This window comes from Scomber scombrus, chromosome 14 (genome assembly GCF_963691925.1).
Source record: "Scomber scombrus chromosome 14, fScoSco1.1, whole genome shotgun sequence".
NCBI classification, from domain to species: Eukaryota; Metazoa; Chordata; class Actinopteri; order Scombriformes; family Scombridae; genus Scomber; species Scomber scombrus.
The window spans coordinates 21,923,160-21,949,070 of record NC_084983.1 but is presented as its reverse complement, the minus strand read 5'-3'; the positions used below and the strand labels follow the sequence as shown (position 1 = coordinate 21,949,070).

Here is a 25,911-nt window from a genome sequence, read left to right as displayed (position 1 = left end):
ACAGGTAAATAAAATAAAATAAAATAAATTAAATTAAATTACATTACATTACATTACATTACATTACATTATATTATATTATATTATATTAGATTAGATTAGATTAGATTAGATTAGATTAGATTAAATTAAATTAAATTAAATTAAATTAAATTAAATTAAATCATATGAATGTCATTCTGATGGAATTATTGTCATCTGGTTAAGTTCACCTCATAATGATTATTAATTTAAGGTCTTTTTAACAAGTCAGTATCCACAATGTTCACATTCCGATGATCAAAAACCATAAAGTGTATTATGTAATACCATTTTTGCATACTTATATGAGGAGAAATATTTAACTTGAGGTAATACAGTTGTAAACATAAACTTATATAATACACAAATATAAACTGGGTAGTGGTGGAAGAGTTATTCATCTTTTACTACACCAAAAGTAGCAACACTGCAGTGTAAAGATACTATGAGTAATAGTAACAGTAAAAGTCCTCAATTCAAAATGTTACTCAAGTAAAAGTACATTACATTACAAATACAAGTTCAAGTATTACAAGCAAAAGTACAAGTATTATTACAAAATTACAATTATGCAGCAAAATGCCCTGTCTCATGTATATATGATATTATATGATATGATATGACATTGTATTATATTATATTATATTATCATTGGTTTATAATAATAAATGCATTAAAGTGTAAGCAGCATTTTCATGTTGTAGTGGTGGAGTTGAAGCTATTATTAATTACCTATCATGTAATATTCTATTAGGTAGTTACATAATATTTTATGAACAAATGAGAGTGGAATAAAAAAAGTACAATATTTCCCTTTAAAATGTGCTAAAGTATAAATATAAAGTAGATACATTTAAATACTTAAGTTCAGAAAAAAGTAACTCAAACTTGTACTTAAGATCAGTACATGAGTAAATGTGCTTTCAATCAGTGAAATCAGGTAACACATTGTTAGACTTTTAGGAACATGAATATGTGGAAAATAAGAGGAAAGAGATCCCATTAGATTGTTGGTGCACTGACATTTATCTTGCTGCTTTTGGGCACTTAGAATTACAGCAGCATCTGTCACAGCCAGACTCTCTTTGCAATTCACAGGTTTCATCATCACGAAACAGCAGAGGTCAACTATGAGCTCTATGAGCGCTTTAACAGCTCTCATCCTCTCCTCCTCTCCTCCTGCACAGATGTGACGTAACATTACAGCTGCCGAGGTGTGTCCTCTGTCCCAGGACAGTTTGTATGAACCGCATAACGGGATGTGATTTGCGATGAAGATGCAGAAAGCTGATCTCTAGTCAGCTGTTTTTTTCTAGTGATGCTGCGGGGCTTGCGTGCTGCCTGAGTGAACTGCGCCTGCGTCAAGGTAATACACTGCCGATACCAGAGAGGGTGCAGCAAAGCGAGAGAATACTCGTTTACTACTTCCGTTTTCGGCTGTAATAACTTGTGGCAAAGGATGAAGTGGTAAAAATGTCATTTTGGCTAAATCGCGAAGCCTTTTTTGTAGTCTATCTTCCTACTGTGTTTTGCTTGGCTGGGTTTTAACCCACTTTTATAAATGTTGAAGCCTCTCCTAAATTAGCTAAATTATATATGCCAAGTCTTTCACATTGAACTCAGGGGTCTAATTGGTGTTTTAACCAAACTTAAACAAGCCTTGCAAAAGCACAACCTCTGTGTTTTTCCCCCTTTTACAGCATGAACTATTCTTAGCAGTGAGCTACACTGAAGTAAAATGTAATGCCAGTGCTAGCCTAATGCTTTGCAGTGGTGGATGAGGTTCTTAAATAGGACCACCATGTAAAATAACTATGTTTCTCATAAATATCCTGTTCTCAAATTTGTTCAAAAGGAAAGGATTAGCCCGTGAACATTGTGTAATCAAAAATAAAACAAAGCTAATCATTATGCAGCATGACCTGTCATTTCAATTGTAGCCTATTATTAGATTATCATTGTTATGCATAAAAGTAATGGTCGATCTAGAGCTGACCTTCTCTTTAGAGGTTAATGATATGCATTTAGATCCATAACATAATTCAAAAACTTATTTAGATGTATTCAAAATATGGGCTTACAGTATCTAGCTTTTTACTCAGTTGTATTAATTGTATAAATAATAAAAATATACAAATAAACAAACTGAAGACACATGGAAACAGTGGTTTTGTTACTGTCCAACAAACCTGTATGTCCATGTTTTAGTGTTTTTATGGTTTTAAGATGAATTGAATTATTATGTTAGATAAAGTTGTCTAACTTTTTAAGAAAAATAAAATATTTTAAAACCCTTTAGGTTATCTGAAAAATACATTGTCGCAAAGGAGAAAACTGGGCTGTTTTTCACTGCTCATGAAAAGTTGTTGAGATACATGGTTTTCACAGTAATTATAATAAAATAATAAACTCATTAAAATGTTTGCAAAAATAATCTTTACCACAAAACAATTTGAAAAGCTTGAGAGTTACATTTAAAATGCTGTTGAATTGTTTCATAGATAACTGATGTAATTAAAATTAAATTCTTTCAACAGACAGATAATCTCTGCTGCTGAGCTGCATTTATCGTTTAACTTGATTGTATTTAAATGTAGTGGAGTAAAAAGTATATTCCCTTCTGAAATGTAGTGAAGCAGACCTATAAAGGAAGAAAATACTGAAAGTACACCACTAACAGTACAATAATGCAACCCTATAATACAGCCCATTGTTTCAATACTGGAGTGTGCTCAAATATAGAGACCACTGGCAACATCCTGATTAATATCATCCCTTTGTGATCAGCTGGATGGGTTCATAGTACGATCAAAATATCACCTTGGTTGCTGTAAATCATGTTGTGCAACTTTTCAGTTGAAGCTTCAGTTTAGAGCATCCTAATACACGGGCATGCAATGAGCTCTCTGCAAATGTTGCTATGGTCAGTCTTTGTGGATACTACATTTAGGCTACATCTGGAATATAAATAGGTTATGGGCTGACAGAAATAAAGCATGAGTCATTACACACTAAAATAAAAGGACACTTTGCATTAAATAGTCCTTCTTAATGAGGTTAATCCAATTAAAGGATTTTTTTTATCATTGTATTTTGAGATTTTGAGATGGGATGTAAATAAAACTGAAAAAGAAAAAAGGGAAGAATTTGTAACTTTCATGACAAGCTAGGATTGTGAATCGGGGGGGGGGGGGGGGGGGGTGATTAAACCTTAGTTCTGTTGTTTAATATACAGCACTGCTAACAGGAAAAATAACTAACCACCTTTCCATTTTTGTGCCCTGCAGATGCCTCTCACGCTGTAACAGGGGGGGTGAACCATCTCGCTTTCGGACTGACTTGTTGTATCTTTGACAATGACAGGAGCTCTCTGCTGCTCGTACGTGACGCCGCCGCACCTCCTCCCTCCTCTCTCTCCTCCCTTTGTGCAGTTGACAAGCTCCTTCTCGGGCAGGACTGGAAACCAGAGACAGAGGTACGAATTTTAATGTTGAACTGCATTACACCCGACGGTTTTCTCTATATAGTTTTTACAGTACAGCTCTGTCATATCTGCTAGCCGGCGCACCCTGAGCTCTGCAGCATGAAGATAATCATCCTCATTCATCTCGTTTTATCCAGAGATGCTAAGCTAGGCCTGCTGCTAGCTTGATGGCTAATGTCTTGCGGTGCGGTCATTTGACACTGCAGGGGGGGCCGTGGTCAGCAGGTAGCCTACTCCAGCTAGACAGAAACAAATGAGCTTATCTAGCTTACAGTTTTACCCTTTTGACTCGTTACTGGCTCTCTGTCTGTGAGCCTTGCCACATGTTACTAAGTGTGGACACTTGTCCGCTGTCCACCTTGATAGCTACTGTGAGCTAGTGCTACTCTTAGCAGGCGAGGGCAGGGTGATGCCTTCAGAGGTCCTGCCTTCACTGCATTCACAGTTTGTATGTCTGAGTCATGTGGACACTTGTGTTTCATACTTAAGGAAAACTTTACTTCTCAAATCATCTCTTTGTATGGCTGACTTCCTGAAATTCAGCATTTAAGGTGGTGCTGAAGGGCAGAGAGAGACAGACCCTAAATCTGATGTATTAAGGGTAATGTCTGGGGTGAGCTTAATCAGTGGTGTCCAGAAGGCTACAGGAAGGCAGCCTTTATTTTTTTTATTTTGTATATTTATTTGGTGATTAAATGATGAAGATGTTGCTCTCCTTATCCTTAACTGACTGTACCACAGGACACTTCAGTCACAGGACTTTGCAGGCTGTCATCCACACAAGGTTGTCCTTGTCCCACGTCCTCCAATGGGCCTCTGACATTTCTGCCTGTGGCCATGTGTGAAAGCCATAAAACTACTCACACTCAGTGGGATGTATTGGCTGTGTACGTGTGTAAGCATGGCTTGAGTGGCTTAGTGGGAATGCTATTTGTGTGTGTGTGTGTGTGTGTGTGTGTGGGTGTGTGGGTGGACTGACGGCTGTGCGTTAACTGGCAATGCAGATACATGATAGTAGACCACTTCATGTCCAAGTGAGTGCATTACACCCATGATGACAGGGTTCAGAGGGCTATGTGAGGGTATCCTGCACTCTTAAAGGGCGCTGACAGAGCTGGTGTACATGTGATATAAAGAAAGTGCACATCGATGCAATGCAGTTGATGTATTAGTCATGCTATGATTGTAGTAAAAGGGTGGAGTAGTTTTTAAAAGGTGAGGCTACTCATAAACCTGATTGAGCAGGCTTGATGGAAAGAGTTACGCAGGGACTTTGAACCAGGAATGCATTCACGGTATGATTTTCTAATGTCATTTTAGTGATGAAGTGGCCAAGCTTTAGGGGAGTGGGTCTCTGTCATACAGCTGTAGTTTTTTTTGTCCAACTTTTGCATTGAGAAATATTGCCTAAACTGCAGACGATCACGCCAAAATGGATATTGCAATACTTAACAATAGTCGTAGTTCTTGCAATTCAAGAAATGTTAATAAAGAAATTTGCGTTGCCTGATGTTGCTATTCACCAGGTAGACTGATCAAATTCCTCTTCTGTCTACTATCAGTATGCACACAATATGCACATGTATGCTATGAATAGGTCTGTGTAACTGTTGTAACCTTTATCTGGTGTGCTATTGAAACACGTCTGAGATAGTGCATACATCTATTCTAATGGTGAAATAGAAATGTCTTGCACAAGAGGCTGTTCAGGAAAATGTGAGGACAAAAAAAGGTGCACATGTGCAAAAGATCAGCTGATGCAGAGGTTAGGACAGGCTCTGCTTTGTGCTTCAGTCTTGTGGCATTCACTGACCTGTCCTGAGCTCACTTTCAGGTGTAATTTCTAAAAACACAAACAAAACAGTTATATGTGTGTAATTTAATTTTTAATGACATCATAAACAGAAAAAGGCACAGGGTTTTTAGATTTCATTCTAACTTCTTATAACAGTCGATGCTCAGTGTGTGACATCTGCATATAATTTGGCCTTTGTGCTTTCAGGAATGCAAGTTTGAAGTGTGTGCAAATATGTGAGTCACTGTGTTACTGGGTGTAGCTCATGTAAGCCAGTAACTTCCATCATATTTGTACCTTTTTGATCCATCAGTGACCTCCAGCAGCACTGCTCTCTCTCCCAAGTACATTACATCTGATCAGTCAGTCTGGTCCTCGTTCCTAAAGCTGTAACACAGAGGGGGGACCAAAGGGAGGGTTACTGTTACATCTTTTTTGTTTTCGTCCTTGCTTGTAGTCACAGCTTTCTTCATCCTCTTCTTCGTTGCAGATAATGGCCGTACCTCCCACCTACGTTGACCTTGGAAAGTCTGCCAGGGATGTTTTTACCAAAGGATACGGTAAGCGCTGTAATGTGCAGCTAACGATTGTATAGCTATACAAGTTATTAGAATCATGTGAAATTAGAGAAATGAAACTTCTGATATAGGAAAAAACATAATTTCAGAAAGCAGAAATCAGTCATTAAATACATTATGAAACGCTTTCAGTTTCACAGACTTAAATAGACAGCTGAGCAGAATCCATACAGCAAAGTGCAGCATTTATTATGTAAAATATGTCCTTCTTCAAACGGCAATTAAGTGGCAAAATGCTAAGCTACCAGAAAGCAGAACATATCCAAAGTTGAAATCTGCAGTAATTAAATGATACACTACAGCTTCATAGTCATTCAAATTTTGTCTATCTCTTTTAATTAAGTTTAATCAATCAATTATCAATATAAATGATTTGGTGCTAATTTGTCCGTAACATATCACCAGAGCGGTTATATGTTTTGATGATTTGTTTTGCCGTTAAAGGATACCAGTGATTTGGTGTTGCTTTTTCCATAAAGTTGGGGGAAGTTTGAGAGGTTAAAAAGTAAAGATTAAAATTAATGCAGCAGAGTTTGAAATAATTTTCCTTTTTTTATTTCCTGACATAAGTCAAGCTCCAAAAACTCTGGATCCTACACTTTCCATAAGACGATAGCATCTTTTAATTGTGACAAAGCCTCTCTGTTAAACATTTGTAGTCTCCAGCCAAAGTCGAGATACTCGAGTGATGTCACTTGAATAATTGTGTCAGACTTGTCAAATATCCACAGAGCCACAGAAAACGTTACACAACTGCTTTCACAGGCTGCGTTGTACTAAACTGACTTGCCAGATGGTTTGTTACACACAACCACATCTGAGAAGTCGTCCTTGGAAAAGATTTGGAAAAGAGGAGGCGCTTTCCAAAAAAAATTCTTGGCAGGTGATTGGATGAAGCATCTATCGCTGTCTCACCTTGTGAGGTAGCTGCATAACGTAAAGCCTGACGAGGTGAAGTCTTGCGTGATCTTGCGAATCCAGCTGCCTCACATATTAAATGTTGTATTAACTATGACGAGTACATTGATATTAGGTCAAATCTGGAGTGTGCACCTTTTTAATAGGGGGTAATTGCATGTGGTCATGTTTAAACATCAATATGTCATTGTCAGATTGCAATACCTTGGTAAAATCTTAAATTCTTGCACTATGGTGGTGATTAATAATCTCCATCAGCTGACTGGAGTATTACCTCGTTAGTGTAAATGCTTCTCTAAATCAAAACCATTTTAAAGAAATAAAACAAGAGGCCTTTTATCATGTTAGCATCTTATCTTATTTTAGTTTTTGTGTTGCTTCATTGAAGACAATTCTTTATAATATCTTTTGCTATGGTAAAAATATTTCATGGTTTATCACTCTACACACTAGAAGAATAGTATCTTCTTCTTATATTGTGCTGTGAAATAATTAAGGAAGTTTGTTGCAAGATTCAATGTGACACTTCCTCTCTGGAGTGAAAAATCCAAACCCTGCATGCAACGCAATGTTCATGTGATGCCAAATCAAAGAACTGATCCAAACCGATGACTGCACTATAAATAGCTAACCACTGGCTAAACTCGTGTTGAGAAGTACACATCCTGCAGTTAGAGTGGAGGTCCTTTGGGGGGGGGGTTGTGTATATAACTGTGCTGCAAAGGTAACTGAACGAAGTCCACCTGGTAATGTGGAAAATCCTGGATGTTACAGCAGACTAATTCATATGTACATCAAAGATGAACCACTGCAACGTTGGCAGTGACAATTGGAGTTTGTCACCTTCACAGAAATGTTTGGGACAAGCTTCAGAACTGCCTCAAAAAATACACACTAGCTGGGCTGTGTTGCAGTCATCAAATCTCCCCCAATAGTCAAAAAGTAGTGCATATGAAATAATGAAGATTATAAACAAGACAAATGTTTAGGGTATGAACCGCACGTTTGGTTGAAGATGTATAAAGAGAACTAGATGCAGTTTTGGAGGCGTGATCCCATTCATTCCTATGGAAGTTCATTAGGGGTGAATGATGCCAAAAAAGCCACTTCCCGCTGTAAAGAAATGACCAATGCGGACCAATGCGCCGGACGTGACAGCTAACCTCCAAGTTAGCTCTCTGACTAACTAGAATGGGGATAAAAAACATTCAATAATGCTGCTCTTCTTGGCTTTCCAAATGTTATCAGACTGAATGGATCAAATTCTGATAGTGAAACAAGTCACTTTGCAGGTGTAATGACACTCAAAAATAATGTTTGGTACAGGGAAAAATGCTTTTTTTTTTATCCATGTCGGATCTGGAAGTTGTAATTCAGATGGGCTTCAAAGCCTGTTGCTCTTTCTGCAGTCTTGACTTATGGAGGGTTTAATGAATGAGAAGATGGGAAGAGCAAGAAATTGTACCGGGCCAGAAAGTACATGAACATATACATCTCAAGGTCATGTCTGGTGTGGTTGGATGAATCATTGGATGGATATAAGGCCGGGCAGGACCAGGACTGGTACTTGAACCTTGACCCAGGATCTGTTTAACCAACCTTCTAGTTGTTATTCATAACTGACAGCACTAATGCTCTCACCGAATCTCCATCAAATCAATACACACGTTCAGTCAGTGGCATATAAATAACTTTAAATGTACTCTGGAGGCTGATCAATGGCTATTTCACTGACACTAATCAATGACTTGATTTAATGTGTTTTAAAATCTCTAAAGGGACTCTTTTAATGTGTATTAAAAAAATGTGCATGGTAAGGACTAATAGTGTTGGCATTAGAGTAGTTCTTATTTTGAGGGCTAGCCAACACTTGTAATCAATGCGGTGTTTTAAGACGTCTGTTTCACTTTAATAATGAAATGTTTCAGAGTGATTACTGTTAGATGTTATATTTGTGCTGACATCCAGACATCATTTTGATCTCTTTCTTTTAACATTGTCTTCCTCAGGCTTCGGGCTCATTAAGCTGGACTTGAAAACAAAGTCTGAGAATGGACTGGTAAGTCGTTGCCAGTCATTATCAGATTACCAGAGATGCCATTCCAGACTGCAGCCTTCCTGTCATAGCTTTGGAGGCTCTCGGCTGATAATTAAGCGGCTGGTTATCTGATTCTCTAAACGTTGCCGAGACATGTTGACCTCTGCTACCTGAATGATATGGATTCAAAAAGAGTGTGAGAGGATGCTGTGTTTAAACAATTCAGTATAATATTTGTCTTCATTTACTTTTATGGTAATAACAGTAATTAATTTCCCATTGCATGTGTATAACATCAAATACTACTTGCCGTCCCACCCTTTTCAGGATTGGAAATGTAGGCATTTTCTATTTGCATACTGAGAAATAGCTCTAATAAATCAATCTTTATTTATATAGCGCCAAATCACAACAAATGTTATCTCAAGGCACTTTTCACATAGGGCAGGATTAGACCGTACTCTTTAATTTAACTTTATGTCAAACAGGACTGCAGGAGGTCAAAATATGCAGCCAATGAGTTAAAAGTTATATGAAGTCTTACTGCTACAAGGCAACACATAAGAATTTGAATTGAACATTGAATACATTTCTTGACCTTGGGAATTCACCTGCAGGACCAAGATCTCATTAGGTCTTGGACCAAAGAATCTGTCAGTTTGTCAGCTTAATTTCTCAGTTTTGTTCAAAGGTCATTTAGCTTTTTATTGATTAGTAGGTGTTGGATATAGACACAGTTGGCGGTTTGCAGGACTACATCATTCTCAATTTCGGTGCTAGAAATGAATAATAAGATGGTTTTAACACAGTAATGTACCTCACTAGTTAACTCATCTGTATTACTCTTACACAAATGCTGTCATCTGCAGGAGTTCACCAGCACAGGCTCTGCCAACACTGAGACCAGCAAGGTTGCAGGATCCCTGGACACCAAGTATAAATGGGTGGAGCATGGACTGACCTTCACAGAGAAATGGAACACAGACAACACCCTGGGGACCGAGATCACCCTTGAGGACCAGGTTGGTGATGGGATGTGGGGGCTAAGAAAATCAAAAATGCGTTTTAAAAAAATTTAATCTATATAAAATAATATGTGACTTGTATTTCTGCTGGCCAAATAACTTGTGAATTATATTGAGTCTGTAATTTAAGTCTGAGGGGTGCACAGAATTTTAGGCCAAATTTAAACCTGTTTATCTCCAACTTTAAAATTAAACCTTTGTTTAGCATCATCCCAGAGTAGGCAAAAGGTTTCAGAACAATACAAGTATTCCTTTTTCTGTAGTCACTCTAGTAGTGGGTGTACTGCCATTGTACAGTTTCATGTTGTAAAATGAACTGTAATTTTATCAAATGAACCAGCAATGCTAAAGTTGATCAGTTTAATAAACTGAATGTTTCATTTTGTTTGTTTCAACTGTCTTTCCTTCTCCACAGTTGGCTAAGGGGCTGAAGCTGACGTTTGATTCCTCCTTCTCACCGAACACTGGGTAAGGACACCTGAATGAGAACCCTGAACATTGAGATCTGTGAGAAATCAAGTATTTATTAATCTTAACAGGCTGTTTGTGCCATAGTGAATAGGTACAAATAGCAGTGGAATAGAACTGCAGGATGTGGTGGAAACTGTCCAGTAGCTTCATTTCACCTGTCCTTGCTCATTTCGTTCTCTCTGCTAGTGTTAATGTGTGCATGTCCTCTGGTTACATATGAGGGACATATGAGCAGAGGCTGATGTAGAAGAAAACAGATTTTGTTCACTATTTAGCTAGACAATGGATAAAGGGATACCAATTTTAGCAAACATGTAAGCTAGTTTGTTGAAAAATAATGTTACATCTCAGCTTCAAATTTAGTAACTCAAAAATGCAAGATTAAATGGGTGCACAGAACAACAGTCAGTAAAATAACCTGTTTTTCTCACTTAAAATCAATGCACCAGTGAGCTATCATAGTTGCACAGCGAGCTTTGATAGCTGACTTGTCAGATTAATCTTACTTAAACAGTGATGGTGTTGGTTGGTCGTGGTGCATTCATGAAGGAACTAAATGTGGTAAATAAATAATGTAGGTAAATAAATAATGTGCACATTTCAGAACTAGTATTAGATATTTTGGCACTCTGTCTCTAAAAATGTCTGGAAGTAAAAGTAAGTGCAGCCTGGAGCCCTGGATTGTTATAAACTGGACATGTTTTTTTATTCAAGAGTCTCAGCAGTGTGATGTTTCTGGCTTCTATAACATTAACAACCTGCCCTCTCTCCTCACCATCGTGCCAGCAAAAAGAGTGGCAAAATCAAGACAGGCTACAAATGTGACCACATCAACCTTGGCTGTGACGTCCACTATGACATCAATGGTACAGCTATCCACGGGGCAGGAGTGGTGGGCTACGAGGGCTGGCTGGCCGGATACCAGCTGACGTTCGAGGCTGGCAGGAACAGGATCACCCAGAGCAACTTCGCAGTTGGATACAAGACTGACGAGTTCCAGCTCCATACAAATGTGTAAGACTTCATAAATCAGCAGATGGACAATGAATAGTATGCTAGCATTGAATCCTTCCATTGTCCTGCACACAATGCATCTCTAATTGACTCTTGAACCAATATGGCTTCTCCTAATCCTAGACATTCTGAATCTATTTAACATGTATGTTTTTGTTCAGTTTAACCCTAAATTAACTGGTAATTACATTTTAATATTAGGCTGTTGTTTCCAACCTGTGGTACTTGAACATAACTTGCAGTTAAAAGTCCTTGACCAGCCGGAAGCCATTTTCTTGTCCTTGTCTGGTTGACTGACCTGTTCCCTGTTTGGATCTCTGCCAGGCATCGAGGTGCCTGGCGGTTATTTTTACACTCAGGTGATGGGATTTACTATATTGCAAGTGAGATACAGTGAATGTTTGGCAGGCATAAAGGACCTTAGTGAAAAAGCCCAGCGAGATAATTCCAGAGAGGGATACAGAGAAAGAGAGAAAGAGAGTGGGGCACAGGGCACAGTGTTAGCCTTCCTGCCGTGCCCCTGGTAAAGCCTGTCTGTTTCAGTCTACAGCTGAAGCGGTTATGTGAGGTCAGAGCAAGTGCAGTGTAGGCTTTACATCAGTGACAGCGCACCCATCTGATGCGATCTTAAATAGACATGCAAGACACCAGATGAGGTATTCTTTATTTACAAAACACAATTTATCCCTTTTGAGGGGGAAATATCTCTTGTAGGGAAACAGTATTAGGATTGCAGACGTTTAAATATATCACACTCTGTTTTCCCTTTTAGAAATGATGGCACTGAGTTTGGTGGCTCCATCTACCAGAAGGTGAATGACCAGTTGGAGACAGCCGTCAACCTGGCCTGGACTGCCGGAAACAGCAACACTCGCTTTGGCATCGCTGCCAAGTATCAGATTGATGCTGATGCGTCCTTCTCTGTGAGTAGCGTGTAACCTGAAGTAGAAGTAGTAGTAGTAGTAGTTGACCAGTGACACTAGCCTCTCACCAACCTTTTCAGCTGTACAGTTTTTCTTGTCTGGTTTTACAGAAACTTTCTTGATGTCTAAAATATGAATTAAGCTGCACTTTGACTGGTCATAATGTTGCTCTGTTCAAATCTGAGTCCTGCCAAGTTGACCAGCTTGGATGGATAGATACATGTCAATGTGAATACATCACATTTAGACGTGCCGGAGAGAAGCCTCATGCAAGCCAATATGGCCAATAACAGCGGACTCTGTTGCTAAGGTTAATTCAGTCCTGTCACATTTGTCCTTAAATCCCACTTGCAGCAGAGACAGTGTGAGTAGTTGTTTGTTAGTGTAATTATGTGTATTTACAACTGGTCTAACAACTATTATTAACATATTAATAACATGGCCAACGTGTGTAATTCTGAAGTGATTTTTTTAATGGTGGTAATCACACTTGATTGGAGCTGGTGGTAAATTACCCAGTGATGGCATAAGGATTTTTTTTTTAACTGTATGGTGCTCTATTTGACTTTAATGTGTGGTTCTCATACAGGCCAAGGTGAACAACTCCAGCCTCGTGGGCCTGGGATACACTCAGACTCTGAAGCCAGGTGAGTGCAGTCTATTAGGTGCTAAGTGCTTTAAATGGGTAAAAACTGTGACTGTCTGTTTTCAAACAACACAGGATGGATGATTAAGTACCTTTTAAAGAGAAGCAGACACATCTTTAAATGCAGACATCATTTTACTTGAATGTGCTAATATGTTGAGCTTTTGTATTTCCATTTCTGTGCGTGACTTAACGTGATGTCTTTTTTTCTGCAGGCATCAAGCTGACACTCTCTGCTCTCCTCGATGGCAAGAACATCAATGCTGGCGGCCACAAGCTTGGTCTCGGCCTCGAGTTCCAGGCGTAGGAGGATGATGCAGACATCCTTCAAGTCCTCCCGTGCACACACACATTCCCCACCAAATGATAAAATGTCTGGATCCTTTATTGATTAGCTAGCCCTCACAAAACCCCTGTTTCCCCCTAGATGTGCTACAGCTGGAGGTCAGACAGTGCTAAAGGTCAAATCATTCTTGCGACGATGCATCACTTTGAAAGGACCACTTAAGGGAACAACATATTTTCAAAATACGGAGCCCAGCTCAGAACAAAACTCCCAACATTTAACAAAAAAAGTTTGATTTTGAATTGTGTAGCCTGCAAGGGAAAAGTAGCCTCGAGTACAATCATGTCGGCCTCACACTTTGTCATTTCACCACAGTCATACACAATGCTTTAATTTGTGTCTCTCTGCTGACCAATGCAGATAAAGGGAAGTCAAAACTAGATCAGCCCAAAATGCAGAAAGGGCTCGACATGGTTACCATACAGTTGAGTAGTTACACCACCAGATGGTGCTGTTACATAGCACCAGTAAAAGCACTCCTCGCTCAGACGGTGTAGTGGTGAAATACTGGTTTGAAAAAATGTTTTATTGTTACACATATGCACTGGAGAGCTCTAGTGTCTGTTGGGATATATTAAGTTATGGGAAGGGTAAGTTGTCCCTGATGTAAGCAGCTGTCAGTAGCTCAGAGACACTACACCCCAATGTGTACATTCTGTGTTTTTGTCTCACTTTGTCTTTTTGTGTTTGTGCATTTGGTGTGAATCCTGTCTTTTGTTACATATAGCAAAAAGAATAATTATTTTATTGACAGTCTTGCATAATTTAATCCACCTGTGAAGTCTTACAAAGGCAAAGATCTGTCAATCCTTTCTGGTCGAGCAAAACCTATCATGCACACAGTTGAGCTTCTCTGGATGGGAGTTACAGAGCTTCTTTGAAGGAGGATGAACATAAGTGGACAGGAAATGGTAGTCTTCCACAACTGAATATGGGAAGTTTTAGTGTTCTTGACAGTATCGTCATTCCCTAAATTAAATAAAGAACATCTTGAACCAGTTTCTCATTGTGTCTGTTCTTCTGTCTTTTGTCACATAATGACCAGCGTGTTCTGATGATGAACATCAACCTGCGGTTAGTGTAAAAATCAATGAAAAAACTTAAACCATTTGGGACATCTGGAGGTTTAAAAGTGTTTTTAAGAAGAAAATTACATGGCAGCTAGATTATTTGGTTTTAGGCTATATTTTCTGATCATTTGACTATTGCTGCAAGTACCAATTACATATTTCTTCATGATGATGAATCGGACTTCTATAAATCTTTTTCTCTACAGAAAGAATCACAGTTTCCCAGAGCCCACATTTCTCAAATTACTCGTTTTGCTAGCAGTCAAACTCAAAGATTTACGATATGAAATACAACCAGCAAATCTGGGACTAGGGGATGTTTGGTAAATGACTGAAATGATTAAAATTCACTCACGCTAAAACTTAACCTCCAAAATGTGAGGATATGAAAAAGACTTTCTTTAAACATGTTTAAAATGTTAACATGATCCTAATAAGGATCTGTGTAGGTAATAACTGAATGACAGACCTAACTCTACTACTAGACTACTTCCAACACATCCGAAAGAAAACCCACTGGTATTTGGTTTCATCATCCTTGTATGAATAGTGCATTGAATGATTATATGATTTATTCATTAGATTGGGAGTGAAAAACGCCATAACTGAGTTTGAAAAGTTTCTTCTGTAACTTCTTCCCAAATCATAGCTCCACCAAACAAGTGATTGAAAAGTCCTTTAAAACTAACGTTGGGGTGAGGAGTCCTCATGGGGAGTCCTCAGTGAGGACTGTACCCATCATTAATCAATTCACATTTCTATGAGTTCTACTCCTTCCTAACCCTAACCCGAAACAGGCCCAGTTTCTTGCAATACTTCTTGTACTGAGTTATTTCTTAACAGATGGATTAGAGTCAAAGTATGTTTCTTCCGGTTAAGAATTCACACAGTGACGATGTGGTGGTTTTATTTTGAAGGAGTAGAGCGGAAGTGGGTATATGTGGCTGCGCAGTTTTTGACGTGTGATCAGAAAAGTGTAGAGTTATAAATGTGTGGCCGTCCTGTTAAAGCAGCGGAGCCTCGCTGTTTTTATTTTATAACCTATTTAAGTATGTATGACGGCGTATTAGGGCCACATATGTTTTAAAAAAAGAATACTGACTTGGAGGAGGGGGGTAATATTTGGAGAAAAAACTCAGATTAAAGTCGTAGTCGTACATTTAGTCTCTATAGTCTCTCTGACATTATGAGGTGGCAAATTTACTGGTTTTATTCTGCCTTAGTGATGGTGTTAAGAGGGTGCCACAAAATTAGAAACAAATGACATAAATGACAACAGAGTGAGTCAGACTGTTTTCCTGAACGTGACTCACCCTGACACGACACACACACACACACACACACACACACACACACACACACACACACACACACACACACACACACACACACTGACACGTACACACTCACTCACTCACTCACTCTGAAACAAACACACACACACACGCACACGCACACACACACGCGCGCACACACACTCTCTCTGACACTAACACACACACACTCACTCACTCCCCTGAAACACACACACACACACACACACACACACACACACACACACACTCTCTCTCTCTCTCTTTCTCTCTCTGACACTAACACACACACACACTCACTCACTCACTCACTCTGAAACACACACACACACACTCTCTCTCTCTCTCTCTCTCTGACACTAACAAACAAACACACACAAACAAACAAACAAACACACACACACACACACACACACACACACACACACACACACACACACACACACACACACACACACACTCACTCACTCTGAAACACACACACACACACACACACACACACACACACACACACACACACTCTGATAAACCACACCTCCTCATTTACTCACACATCAACATGGCGACGTGCAGGAAGATGGGGCGAAGCAGGAGAAACATTTACGCTCTTTCTGTGGTTCTTTTTCTCCAGGTTCTGGTCAGCGGCTGCCTGTCAGCTCCGGTAATCAACACTGTAGGAGGTATGTCGGACTTACATAAAAACATCTGAGCAAATTAACCAGTCTGTGGCCAAATAACAGGGACTGCTAGTTTGTTAGCCACTGGAGCTAGCTGGCTAGTACGCCATGCTAGCAACCAAAATCTTATGAAAGGGGCTTTGACAGGCTAGTCCTAGTCTAGTAGAGAGGTTATGTCCAGTGAGTCATAAAACAGTATTAAAAAGAAAAAGTTGAGTACATTTCAGATGAAGAAAATAGCCAGACAGTTGACTTTAGTGAAGCTAAAATGCGACTACTGTGTTAAGGTGACAGCAGTGACGTCTTCACATTATGTTGTTTTATGTGAAAGCGGAACTTACATTAACTCCCCATAATAATGTCTCAAAGGACAGGTTCACACATTTTCAGCTATAGTCCCATACCAAATGAACAGATAAGTAGTAGGTTTATCTTGCCATAATCTTTCCTCCTGTTTATATTGACCATTGGATTACTAATTCACCTACAATCTTAGTGAATGGGGACACAAAGTTCACAACAAGCCTCCTTTTTTTGGCAAACATGTATTTAAACTTTTATCTGAAGCTGATATCAAAGTCACGTGTCAAGTCAAGTAGATATCTTTCAACATTAAATAGGGAGCTTCATGCTAAGAAGACTGTACATGTGGCAGATATCCACTTGATATTACTGACTCAGACTGCTGAAGTCTCATATAAGCTTCAGATAAACTTTTAAATGGAGTGTTGCACAAAATGACTGTGTGGAAACACCATGGATTTTGGCCCTCCCTTCATTTACATTGAAAGCACATTTTGAAGGGGATCTGTTAGTAGTCAGTAAGAAAAAGGAGGAAGGGTTACAGGCGAGGAAAACCTATTTCAGTATTTATACGGTCCCCTGACTGTTCTTTTAAGATAAAATGTGTGAACCTCACCTTTTAAAAGAATGAGGATATGAAATCCAAAGTCATTCACGTGTCCGCAAAGTTGATAATTTGCTTTCGATTTCATGAAGTCACGGTAACTGTCTGAAGAGTGACTAAAAGCTAAAAGCAAACAGCAGGCACAATTTTAATATATCACTGCTTTGCTGCCCTGAGGAGTTGATACAAATGAATATTTAATGCTCATTAACCTCATCTAACAACATGAATACAGATCAAAGACGATGCATGTATTGTGTGAGCCACCGTATTACTGTGTCACTGTATTATTAAAGTGTGTGATCTCAGAGAAATATATTCTTTTTTTATTTTCAATTTACTTTTATATTTTGTGGTCGCTTACTGAGAACAAATGCTCTCTTGTAGTGTTCCCGCCTTGTTCGCACTGACAGTTTCATACCAGGAACCTTTAAGCCGTAAAGTCTGCAGACCCTAGATTCATAACCAACAAGCATGTCAAAACCATCAAAGAGGAAGTCACATTTTTCTGATCAAACCTCAAGCATTACAGTCTCGCAGCAAGTGTAACTAAATGTATAATGTTAGCCACTGAATGTAAGACTTAGTTTAACCCATTAACTTAAATGTTTGTGAAATCATATTAACACCACTAAAATGTCACTAAAGTACTCCGTGTTCTCCCCCGGGGGCTTCTGGGCAGCAGTGATTTGTGTCGGTCAGATAGTGACTCGATCCAGATGTCCTTGTCGTATATCTGAGCTGGTAATCAGCCCCTTGTCAGTCCAGTTCCAAGCCCCACTGCTCATTAACGTTAAATAAAAACCTTTTGAAGTTTACCATCAATGAGCTGGAACCACATTACTGTGTGGCTGTAAAAATTTAACTCAATGGCAGACTTTGTCTTGCATAAATGGACTTTGGACACGTTTACGTTTATTGGTTTACATCAGTTGTGAAAAGGTCATTGATATTGATTTCTTGGCCTGTGTTCTCTACTCTTAATAGTTCAAGATTGTATGTGGTGTTACTGTGTGTTTGGGGCCTCGGTCAGGTTGCTGTATTGTTTTTGCTGTGTTAAAAAAACCAAACCTCTGCCTTCTTTCTTTTGTATAATATTACTCTGTCATTCTATCACTGTCACAATCCTGACTCAAATGGGAAAAATACACAACAGGCTGTAATAGTATCAGACAAGTATCAGATTGCAGCATTTACTGATCTTTTGAAGCATTAAAAGTTATACAAACTGTTTAAAACTTAAATATTGTTTGGTATCGGCTCATGAAATCAGATCTTGATGTATCATGTATGCTGTCCCTGTACTGTGAATATACATATGGGTTTGGTCCTTGTGTGTTTTATTACCTGAAAGCAGTTTAAGGTTAGGATAATAAAAACTGTTTGTACAGAGGGAGGATGACATTAGCTCCATCACTCGTCACCTTGCTTGATATTTATTTAACTTGAAATACAAATACGTTGAGCTTCAATGTTTAGACAGCTATTTTGATAACCTATTAATAATTTGGAGTCATTTTTTTTAAATGGAAAAAAAGGTTCAAATTTCACATTTTATAGTTTCTTTAGCGTTCCGGGACATTAATACTGAATATCTTTGGGTTATGGACTGTGGGAACCAAAAAAAGACATTTTTAGGATATCATTTTTGGCTTTGGAAAACACTGATCGACATATTCACCATTTTCTGACATTTTATAGACTAAACAGATAATAGGTTAACTGAGAAAGTAATGACAGATTTATCGAAAATGAAAGTAACCCTTAATTTCTGCTCTACGTCCAGTTAGTTGGTGGACTTTTTATCCAGCATTTAATCTATATAAAACTGACCCAAGAGTGGAAGAAGACGCTCTATAACTTGTTAATGAGATGTGTGATTTGAGGAATTTTTTCCTCAAATCACAGGAATTTACTTTGCCATAAATATTAGTGTGTGTGTGTGTGTGTGTGTGACCGAGCTGCTCAGTCCTAAAGGCTGAATTGCGTACATGCTGTTTCATGCTGCAAAGCTTACAACCGTTGCTGCCACAAAGATCTCCTTCTTCAGTGATTATTTATGCTGGCTGTGGCCCATGTGTATGAATAGTCTCCTTTCTTCTCTTGGGGACGTCTTATTCCCTGCTTCAAATCCCCAGTGTTCTCCTCCCGTCCCTTCCCAGGCAACGCCTCCCAGTCCCACAGGATGAGGTATCGTTGACACTTGTTGGGTAAATGGTGTCATTGATGCAGGGAGGCAGAGCGAGCTCTGGTTTAATACCACAGTCTCAAAATATTTTAGCCGAAGGGATTCTTGAAAATTAGGGTACTTAATATTTTAGTATGTAACTGAATGTGTGATGTCTGTTATACTGAAATCTTTATAAACTTAAATAGTCCAATGTTTTTAAACTTTTTGTGAAAAGCTTCTTTGGTCTAATTGAGAGAAATGAATAGGGTGATAGAGGAAAAAAAGTATTTAACTATATTTTATATGTTGATATTTTCATATTGTATATTTATCTGTAATAATCTGTCAATGTTAGTAATCTTATGTACTGCTTTGGCAATATAGATTTCTGATCTGTCATGCCAATAAAGCTTATTTGAATTTAAAATTGATGGAGGCATAACAGCACATTACAATTTGCAGTAACACGCCGTATTGTGTCCTGAAGGAGACTAGTTGTCAGCATTGGTCATGAGAGTAGGTCAAATACACACAAACAAGCTGCTGTTCAGTAAAAATGTCCTCTCGGCAGCTGGAGGGTTAACTGCCTGGCTCCAGGGCATTTTTAGGCAGCAGTTCTCGGAGGAGGAGGAGGAGGGGAGTAGGGCTTATTTTTCCCAGTCCTAGCTGCTGGTGAGATCACACAGTGTGGTTGTATGACATTATGAATATCTGTAGCGAGAGTACAAAGTGGATTCAGCTGTTAATGAAAGAACATGAAATGACTCAATGTGATGATGTTCTTTATACGTTACTTTAGATTCATTGAACATTTAAAGTGCTTAAGGGCTCAAGTGCTTGTTAAGTATTAAGATTTCATGACTTATTTAAAAAAAAAGTAAGTATATAAAGCTTTTATTTATCATACAGGATGATCAGGGCAAGACTAAACTTATAATGTGCAGGTTTTAACAACTGTTTTTCAAATCGTAACTATATATTTGCTCACATAGAAAATCTAGCAGGTGAGCAGTTATTGAGATTGCAGTCTTTGTAGGAAGTAAACTTTTAAACTTACAGATTTATCATAATTTTTCTTAACATTTGAACATGTTTTAAATCAGACAATCTGAGCCCCACTCACTTTTTAGCAATGTTGTAACATTATCTAACACATTTTTTTCAATTAAAAAAAAAAAGAATCTGGTTCCTATTTTATGTTCTCTCTGTTTTTAAAGTTGTATTTGATGTGCAATTCTGCAGCTGTGTACTCTACTGCAAGCATTAATAAAATGAATTCAAATATGCTCAATTAATAACAGGCAGGCGTAGACAGTGGCCCTTTTCTTGTCCTACTGTTTTAAGGAATGTTTTGTTATTAATGTTTAATTAATAACTATCATTAATATGTCTTTTGTTGTTTCCTCTTATCTGACAGTGACTCAAGGGGTAAATGTGACTGCAGGTCTTACTCTAACCACTTTGGATGAAGTTAAGACGAAGCCTTCGACACCTGACCAGGCTCCAGCAACTTCACCAGAATCTAAGATATCTACAGCACCCTCCGGCAATGACTCCACAACTGCACCAGTAAAGACTCCTGAAGACAACCGCACAGCAGCTGCTGAACCAGAAATACCAAAAGATACTAAGGATAAATATCCAGTGACCATCATTGGAAGCTCTGATAATATCACACAGGCGCAATCTGACAGCAAAGGGGCCCCAGAAACAGTAGAACCCAAGTCAGACAGTGTCGAGGCAACAGATGGACCTGTTACCACTGAAAACATGCCTTCCTCAACTCCAGAAGCTCCCACCACCTTATTCAAAACCCCCGAACCAGCCAAACCTGTAACAGAAGAGCCAGAAACCCTTGACTCTGACTCCAAACCCTCCGATGCCCAGAACCCGTCCGCAGTGCAGGACACTGACCCAGACCTGCTCCGGACCAGTGACAAAGGACCAGCGTCTCACATTGAGCCGAATGAATATAACCCAGCTGAAGAGGAAGGAGATGACGATGACACCTACGGGGAGGACGAGGACGAATACGAGCATGAGTTTGTGCGCAACAATGACAACAAAGACCAAACTGAGATCAGGCAGACGCCGCAGCAACCATCCGGCATGGATGTGATCCACATTAAGGGAGCCGACAGCTACACCACCGAGGACGAAGACTCCCACTTCTTCTTTCATCTGGTCATCCTGGCTTTCCTGGTGGCCATCGTCTACATCACCTATCACAACAAGAGGAAGGTGAGTGTTGTCTTGACGATAATGCAGCACAGGTCTTGGCTGCTTGGGTTGATATTTACTCAGCAGTAAGTTGTGATAGTTGTGGAGATGGTTTGTGATTTTAAATCTCCATCGCCAAACATTTGGGGCTTCTATCTTCTCGCCTCTGAGGATGTTCTTTGTTATTGTTGTAAGTTAAATTGTTTTTTTTGGCCATTTTTGTCTTCCACATTTGATTCAACTAATATCTGATAAAGATAATCACAATGCAGCTCTATAAAACACAGATTTAGTTTTTAAAGATTCAAAGAAAACCGTCATGCAATCCTTCTTTGGTCTGGAGGGACAATTTCTTTCTGATTTGTGAAAAATGGTGACGGTAGTAAAATCTATGGAAAAGCTTAATATTCTATATTATGATATAACTTTGGATTTTACAGCTGATGCAAAGACTCTAATTATGTAGTCTTTGATCTTTTCTGCTCGCCTGTCAACCAGAAAATAATTTTACTTGATCAGCATTTGTACATCAATCAGATTAATTTGATTTCTATCTAACCCCCCCCCCGCTTTTCAGATCTTCCTCCTGGCTCAGAGCCGACGCTGGAAGGACGGCCTGTGCTCTCGCAACACCGTGGAGTATCATCGCCTGGACCAGAACGTCAACGAGGCCATGCCGTCCCTCAAGATGACCCGAGATTACATTTTCTGATCCGCGTATCAGAAGAACAATATATCCAGACACGGACTGACTCAGCCGGCCTTCCTGACTGGCCGGTAGCATTGTCGAGATGCCGTGCTTTGTCGTGGAGCTTGATTGGCGCTTTCTCTTGCTTTTACAGGCCAATTGGAGAGCAGGGGGTGTTCTGTGGTCTGTGGGATAGAATCATGTTTGTTCAGAAACTCTTTGTTTCTGCATAGAGAGGTTTTTTTTTTTTAAATCAGTTATTCCTATTTGTTATATCATTTTAAATATATTTGTCATATTTTTTTCTAAATTAATAACTTCTTGGGACAATATTTTGGTTTATTAGAGGTGGGTTTTTTTTGGTGAGTATTTCAGCCTTATAGTCCCTCTACGCCTGCTTTTTGTTTTCCTTCTTGCATACTGTCTTAATATGTTCAATACTCACTGTAGGATTTGGAATAATTACATGTAAATGTAACTTTTAAGTTTATAATATAAAGCTTAATTATATCAGTTTATTGTTTACCCCAAGATTAATTGTAACATTTGTCTCTCAGCATTAGCCAAGTTACGAATCGTCACACAAAGCATTTGCTTCTCAAAGCATTTGTGGTAAATGTGAAAGTATGCAAACAAAGCAGCAGTCTAGGAGAAGCTGATTCATATAAACGTATATATTTATATATGCAGTCATTCCAATAACTGTTTACCCCTCATGTTGAAATGGTCTCTGTTGATCATAGATGTACTGTAAGTAAATTACTGTACACCATCAGTAATGAAACGTTGGGAATTTTGATCTAAATACATAAAGTCAATAAATTCCTTAGTGTTTCATATCAAATGAATCAGAGTAGTTTTGATTTTTTTTTTCATCTAACAGAGGAAAGAATCACATTTTCACTGGAAACTGAAAATGTAGTCCGAATTATTTTTTAACAAATCATTATCACCTATCATTTCTGCTCCCTTTGCAGAAATGCTTAATAGCCTTTTTAATTTAGTTTTTTTATATTATTTGAGGGGATGTAAAAATCCTTATTAAATGTTGAGAAAGTAAGCATTAAGTCAAAGGAGGGTGAATACTCTTCAGAAGAGGGGTTCGTTCATGTGCTTAAGCCATTAAAATGAAGACTCGTGCTGTATATTGTTCAGGTTAGAGTTAGAATGTACTAATATAATGTAATGGAGAAGCTTTTATTGCCAGACTTTTTCCTTGTTCATCACTTTATATTTAACTTGTCTAATACGATACCTTGTCTACTTCTTTCTACTGCCCAGATTTTGCTATGCAGAAATCCTGGGGCTGGCCCTCTTTGTTTTATGACTTCGGTGAAGTCTCTATCAATCACTTTATGATCTCTATTGTGGCAAAATGTAACGGCTGTGTTCCCTCCTGCTCACTAAAACTTTAAAACTTTATTTTTTCAGTTTCTCCTTGTCAGACACTTGGTGAAGTCTTCATCAGAAATTTTGCACGCTCATTGTGGCCTGATGTTCTCACGACTACTGATGGAAAAAAAACAAACAGATCATGTTTTTGTTTTTTTGGTCAGTCACAGCTCTTTCCTATTTATCACAGCTACATGGTGTTTATTTCTTACTGCTGCCGTCTCATGCCTTCTACTGAAATGCCATAACTGCCACATGATACCACTTTTTTTTTTTTTTTTTTTTTTTAAATCTCTCACCTTATGCCAGTTGTCTTCAGCCGTCTTGTCCATATACAAGGTACACAGTGGGTAGATGAATAAAGCGATTTGCACTGTGCTGTTCAGTCATGCTAGCTAGAACATGATGGGAGGAGGTGTCCTGTATAGAGGTGCTGGATCAATACTGCTTTTGCAATCAACAGTAGAAACTGTACAATCTGTTTTATGTTGGGTTTTTTTGTCAATAAAGCACAAATTCTGTAAAGAGTCGCCCCTGTGTCTGTCAATTCTATGATTAAATGCAGTTATGTTTGAACAATTCAGGAGTTTTTTAAAATGAAGAATAATCATATTTTATCACAGACCCTCTGTTATCAAATGCTCAGCTGGGTCGCTAACCACACTGGACACATTAACTTTGATCACGTTTGATTGTAATATGCTTAGAGGTTCTATTGTTTCATTATGACAGTTACAGACTGAGCTGGAAATTGTGGTTAAAAGCTTTTTTTTTTATGTATAGTTAGAGTTTGAAACAGTTGAAAGGATTTAGATTTAGGATTTTAGATCAGACAAATCTCCATTCAGACATTGAAAGTCTACTTTTTCTACATTACATGACTATCTTCCACTTTAATGTGATGCCAAATGATAAGAAACAAAAAAGCAGCTGCAGTGTGACAGACTGAAGCATCATAATTTTCATCTAATGCTGTCATGTGTAATCGAGATTAACTGACGTACAGAGAGAAACTTCAGGACCAGGACTGGACAGCTAAAAGGAGAAATAAGTAACTTCACCACAGGGAGGCAGCATCCACACACAAATATATGTATCTGACAAATGTATGTGTTGCAGTTGTCAGATTTCCTGCTGTGTCCCTTTTAACAAATTGAATGATGGCAGAGTGGCGCCTCATACTGTGTAAGAGACAAGGCAGCCAGCATGTATCGGTGTGTGTAACTGACTCCACATCAAAAGATTTTCTGGGCAAAAACCCCTGAAAAGTTTTTTTTTTTTTTCTTATGTAATTGGTTTTCTGAGCTTTTCTGCTCAGTGTGACACAAATAACATCACCATAATGAGAGGGAATTTCAAATGTAGCACTTCCAACACATTTATACACATTTTTCTGGCCAGGATTACCCAGAATCTCACCGAAACAACAAAAGGAGAGAAACTGATCCTCTGTATTTCTCTCGCAGCACCACCGAGAAGGATTTCAGGACAGCATAGATTATAAAAAGTTGCACGTTTGTTTTTAGTAAACAGCAGAGAATGACAGGACAGATGGAGGCTGAGTAGAGAAAAAAAAGACACACCAAGTTGGACATGCAGATCTTTGACTGTCTAGTTTTGATTTATGGCTGCCACAGTCTGTTCCTGCAGCAGAATTAGTCTTAATGTACTACAAACCTGCAGCACAACATAAACATACTTATTCCAACAAGTTACGCACACACACACACACACACACACACACACACACACACACACACACACACACACACACACACACACACACACACACACACACACACACACACACACACACACACACACACACACACATACATATAGTTTCTCACTTCACAACTTTTAACTGTTTTGTGACAAGTAGGTGAAATTACATTCCACAGACAATTTTACCTACTGGCTTTTTTTTTTGTCAGAGAAAAAATGTTCAAAGAGAGGATAACATAATTTTTTCTAAATGACACAATTCAAAAGTGACTAAAAGTATCCAAGAGGTTTGTCAAAGAAAGAAAAATGCATGATTTGAATCCAATTGAGCATGATTTCGCAGTAATATTGGGCAGGTGGTGAAAAAACCTTAAATCCTCATTCCTCATTATTAATAAAAAAAAAAAAAAAAAAATCATTCTGCGGTTTGACCAATATGATGAGTTAAGTTGTGTGAAAACTGAACAGAATACGAATTAGACAAATATAG

At 38.5% G+C, this 25,911-nt stretch overlaps 2 protein-coding genes across 2 annotated transcripts; both read left to right on the top strand.

The window, feature by feature from the left end:
* The first annotated feature begins 3,414 nt into the window (after positions 1-3,414).
* Positions 3,415-14,258, top strand: vdac1 (voltage-dependent anion channel 1). The gene is made up of 9 exons (XM_062433192.1): positions 3,415-3,496; positions 5,791-5,860; positions 8,806-8,855; positions 9,704-9,856; positions 10,275-10,327; positions 11,117-11,344; positions 12,117-12,267; positions 12,857-12,914; positions 13,129-14,258. Exons 2-9 carry the CDS (start codon positions 5,794-5,796, stop codon positions 13,218-13,220), a joined length of 852 nt encoding a protein of 283 aa, XP_062289176.1. The 5' UTR covers positions 3,415-3,496; positions 5,791-5,793; the 3' UTR covers positions 13,221-14,258.
* Positions 14,259-16,194: 1,936 nt separating this feature from the next.
* c14h5orf15 (chromosome 14 C5orf15 homolog) lies at positions 16,195-23,832 on the top strand. Its single transcript, XM_062433605.1, has 3 exons — positions 16,195-16,322; positions 20,814-21,637; positions 22,194-23,832. Exons 1-3 carry the CDS (start codon positions 16,202-16,204, stop codon positions 22,326-22,328), a joined length of 1,080 nt encoding a protein of 359 aa, XP_062289589.1. The 5' UTR covers positions 16,195-16,201; the 3' UTR covers positions 22,329-23,832.
* The last annotated feature ends 2,079 nt before the right edge of the window (positions 23,833-25,911 follow it).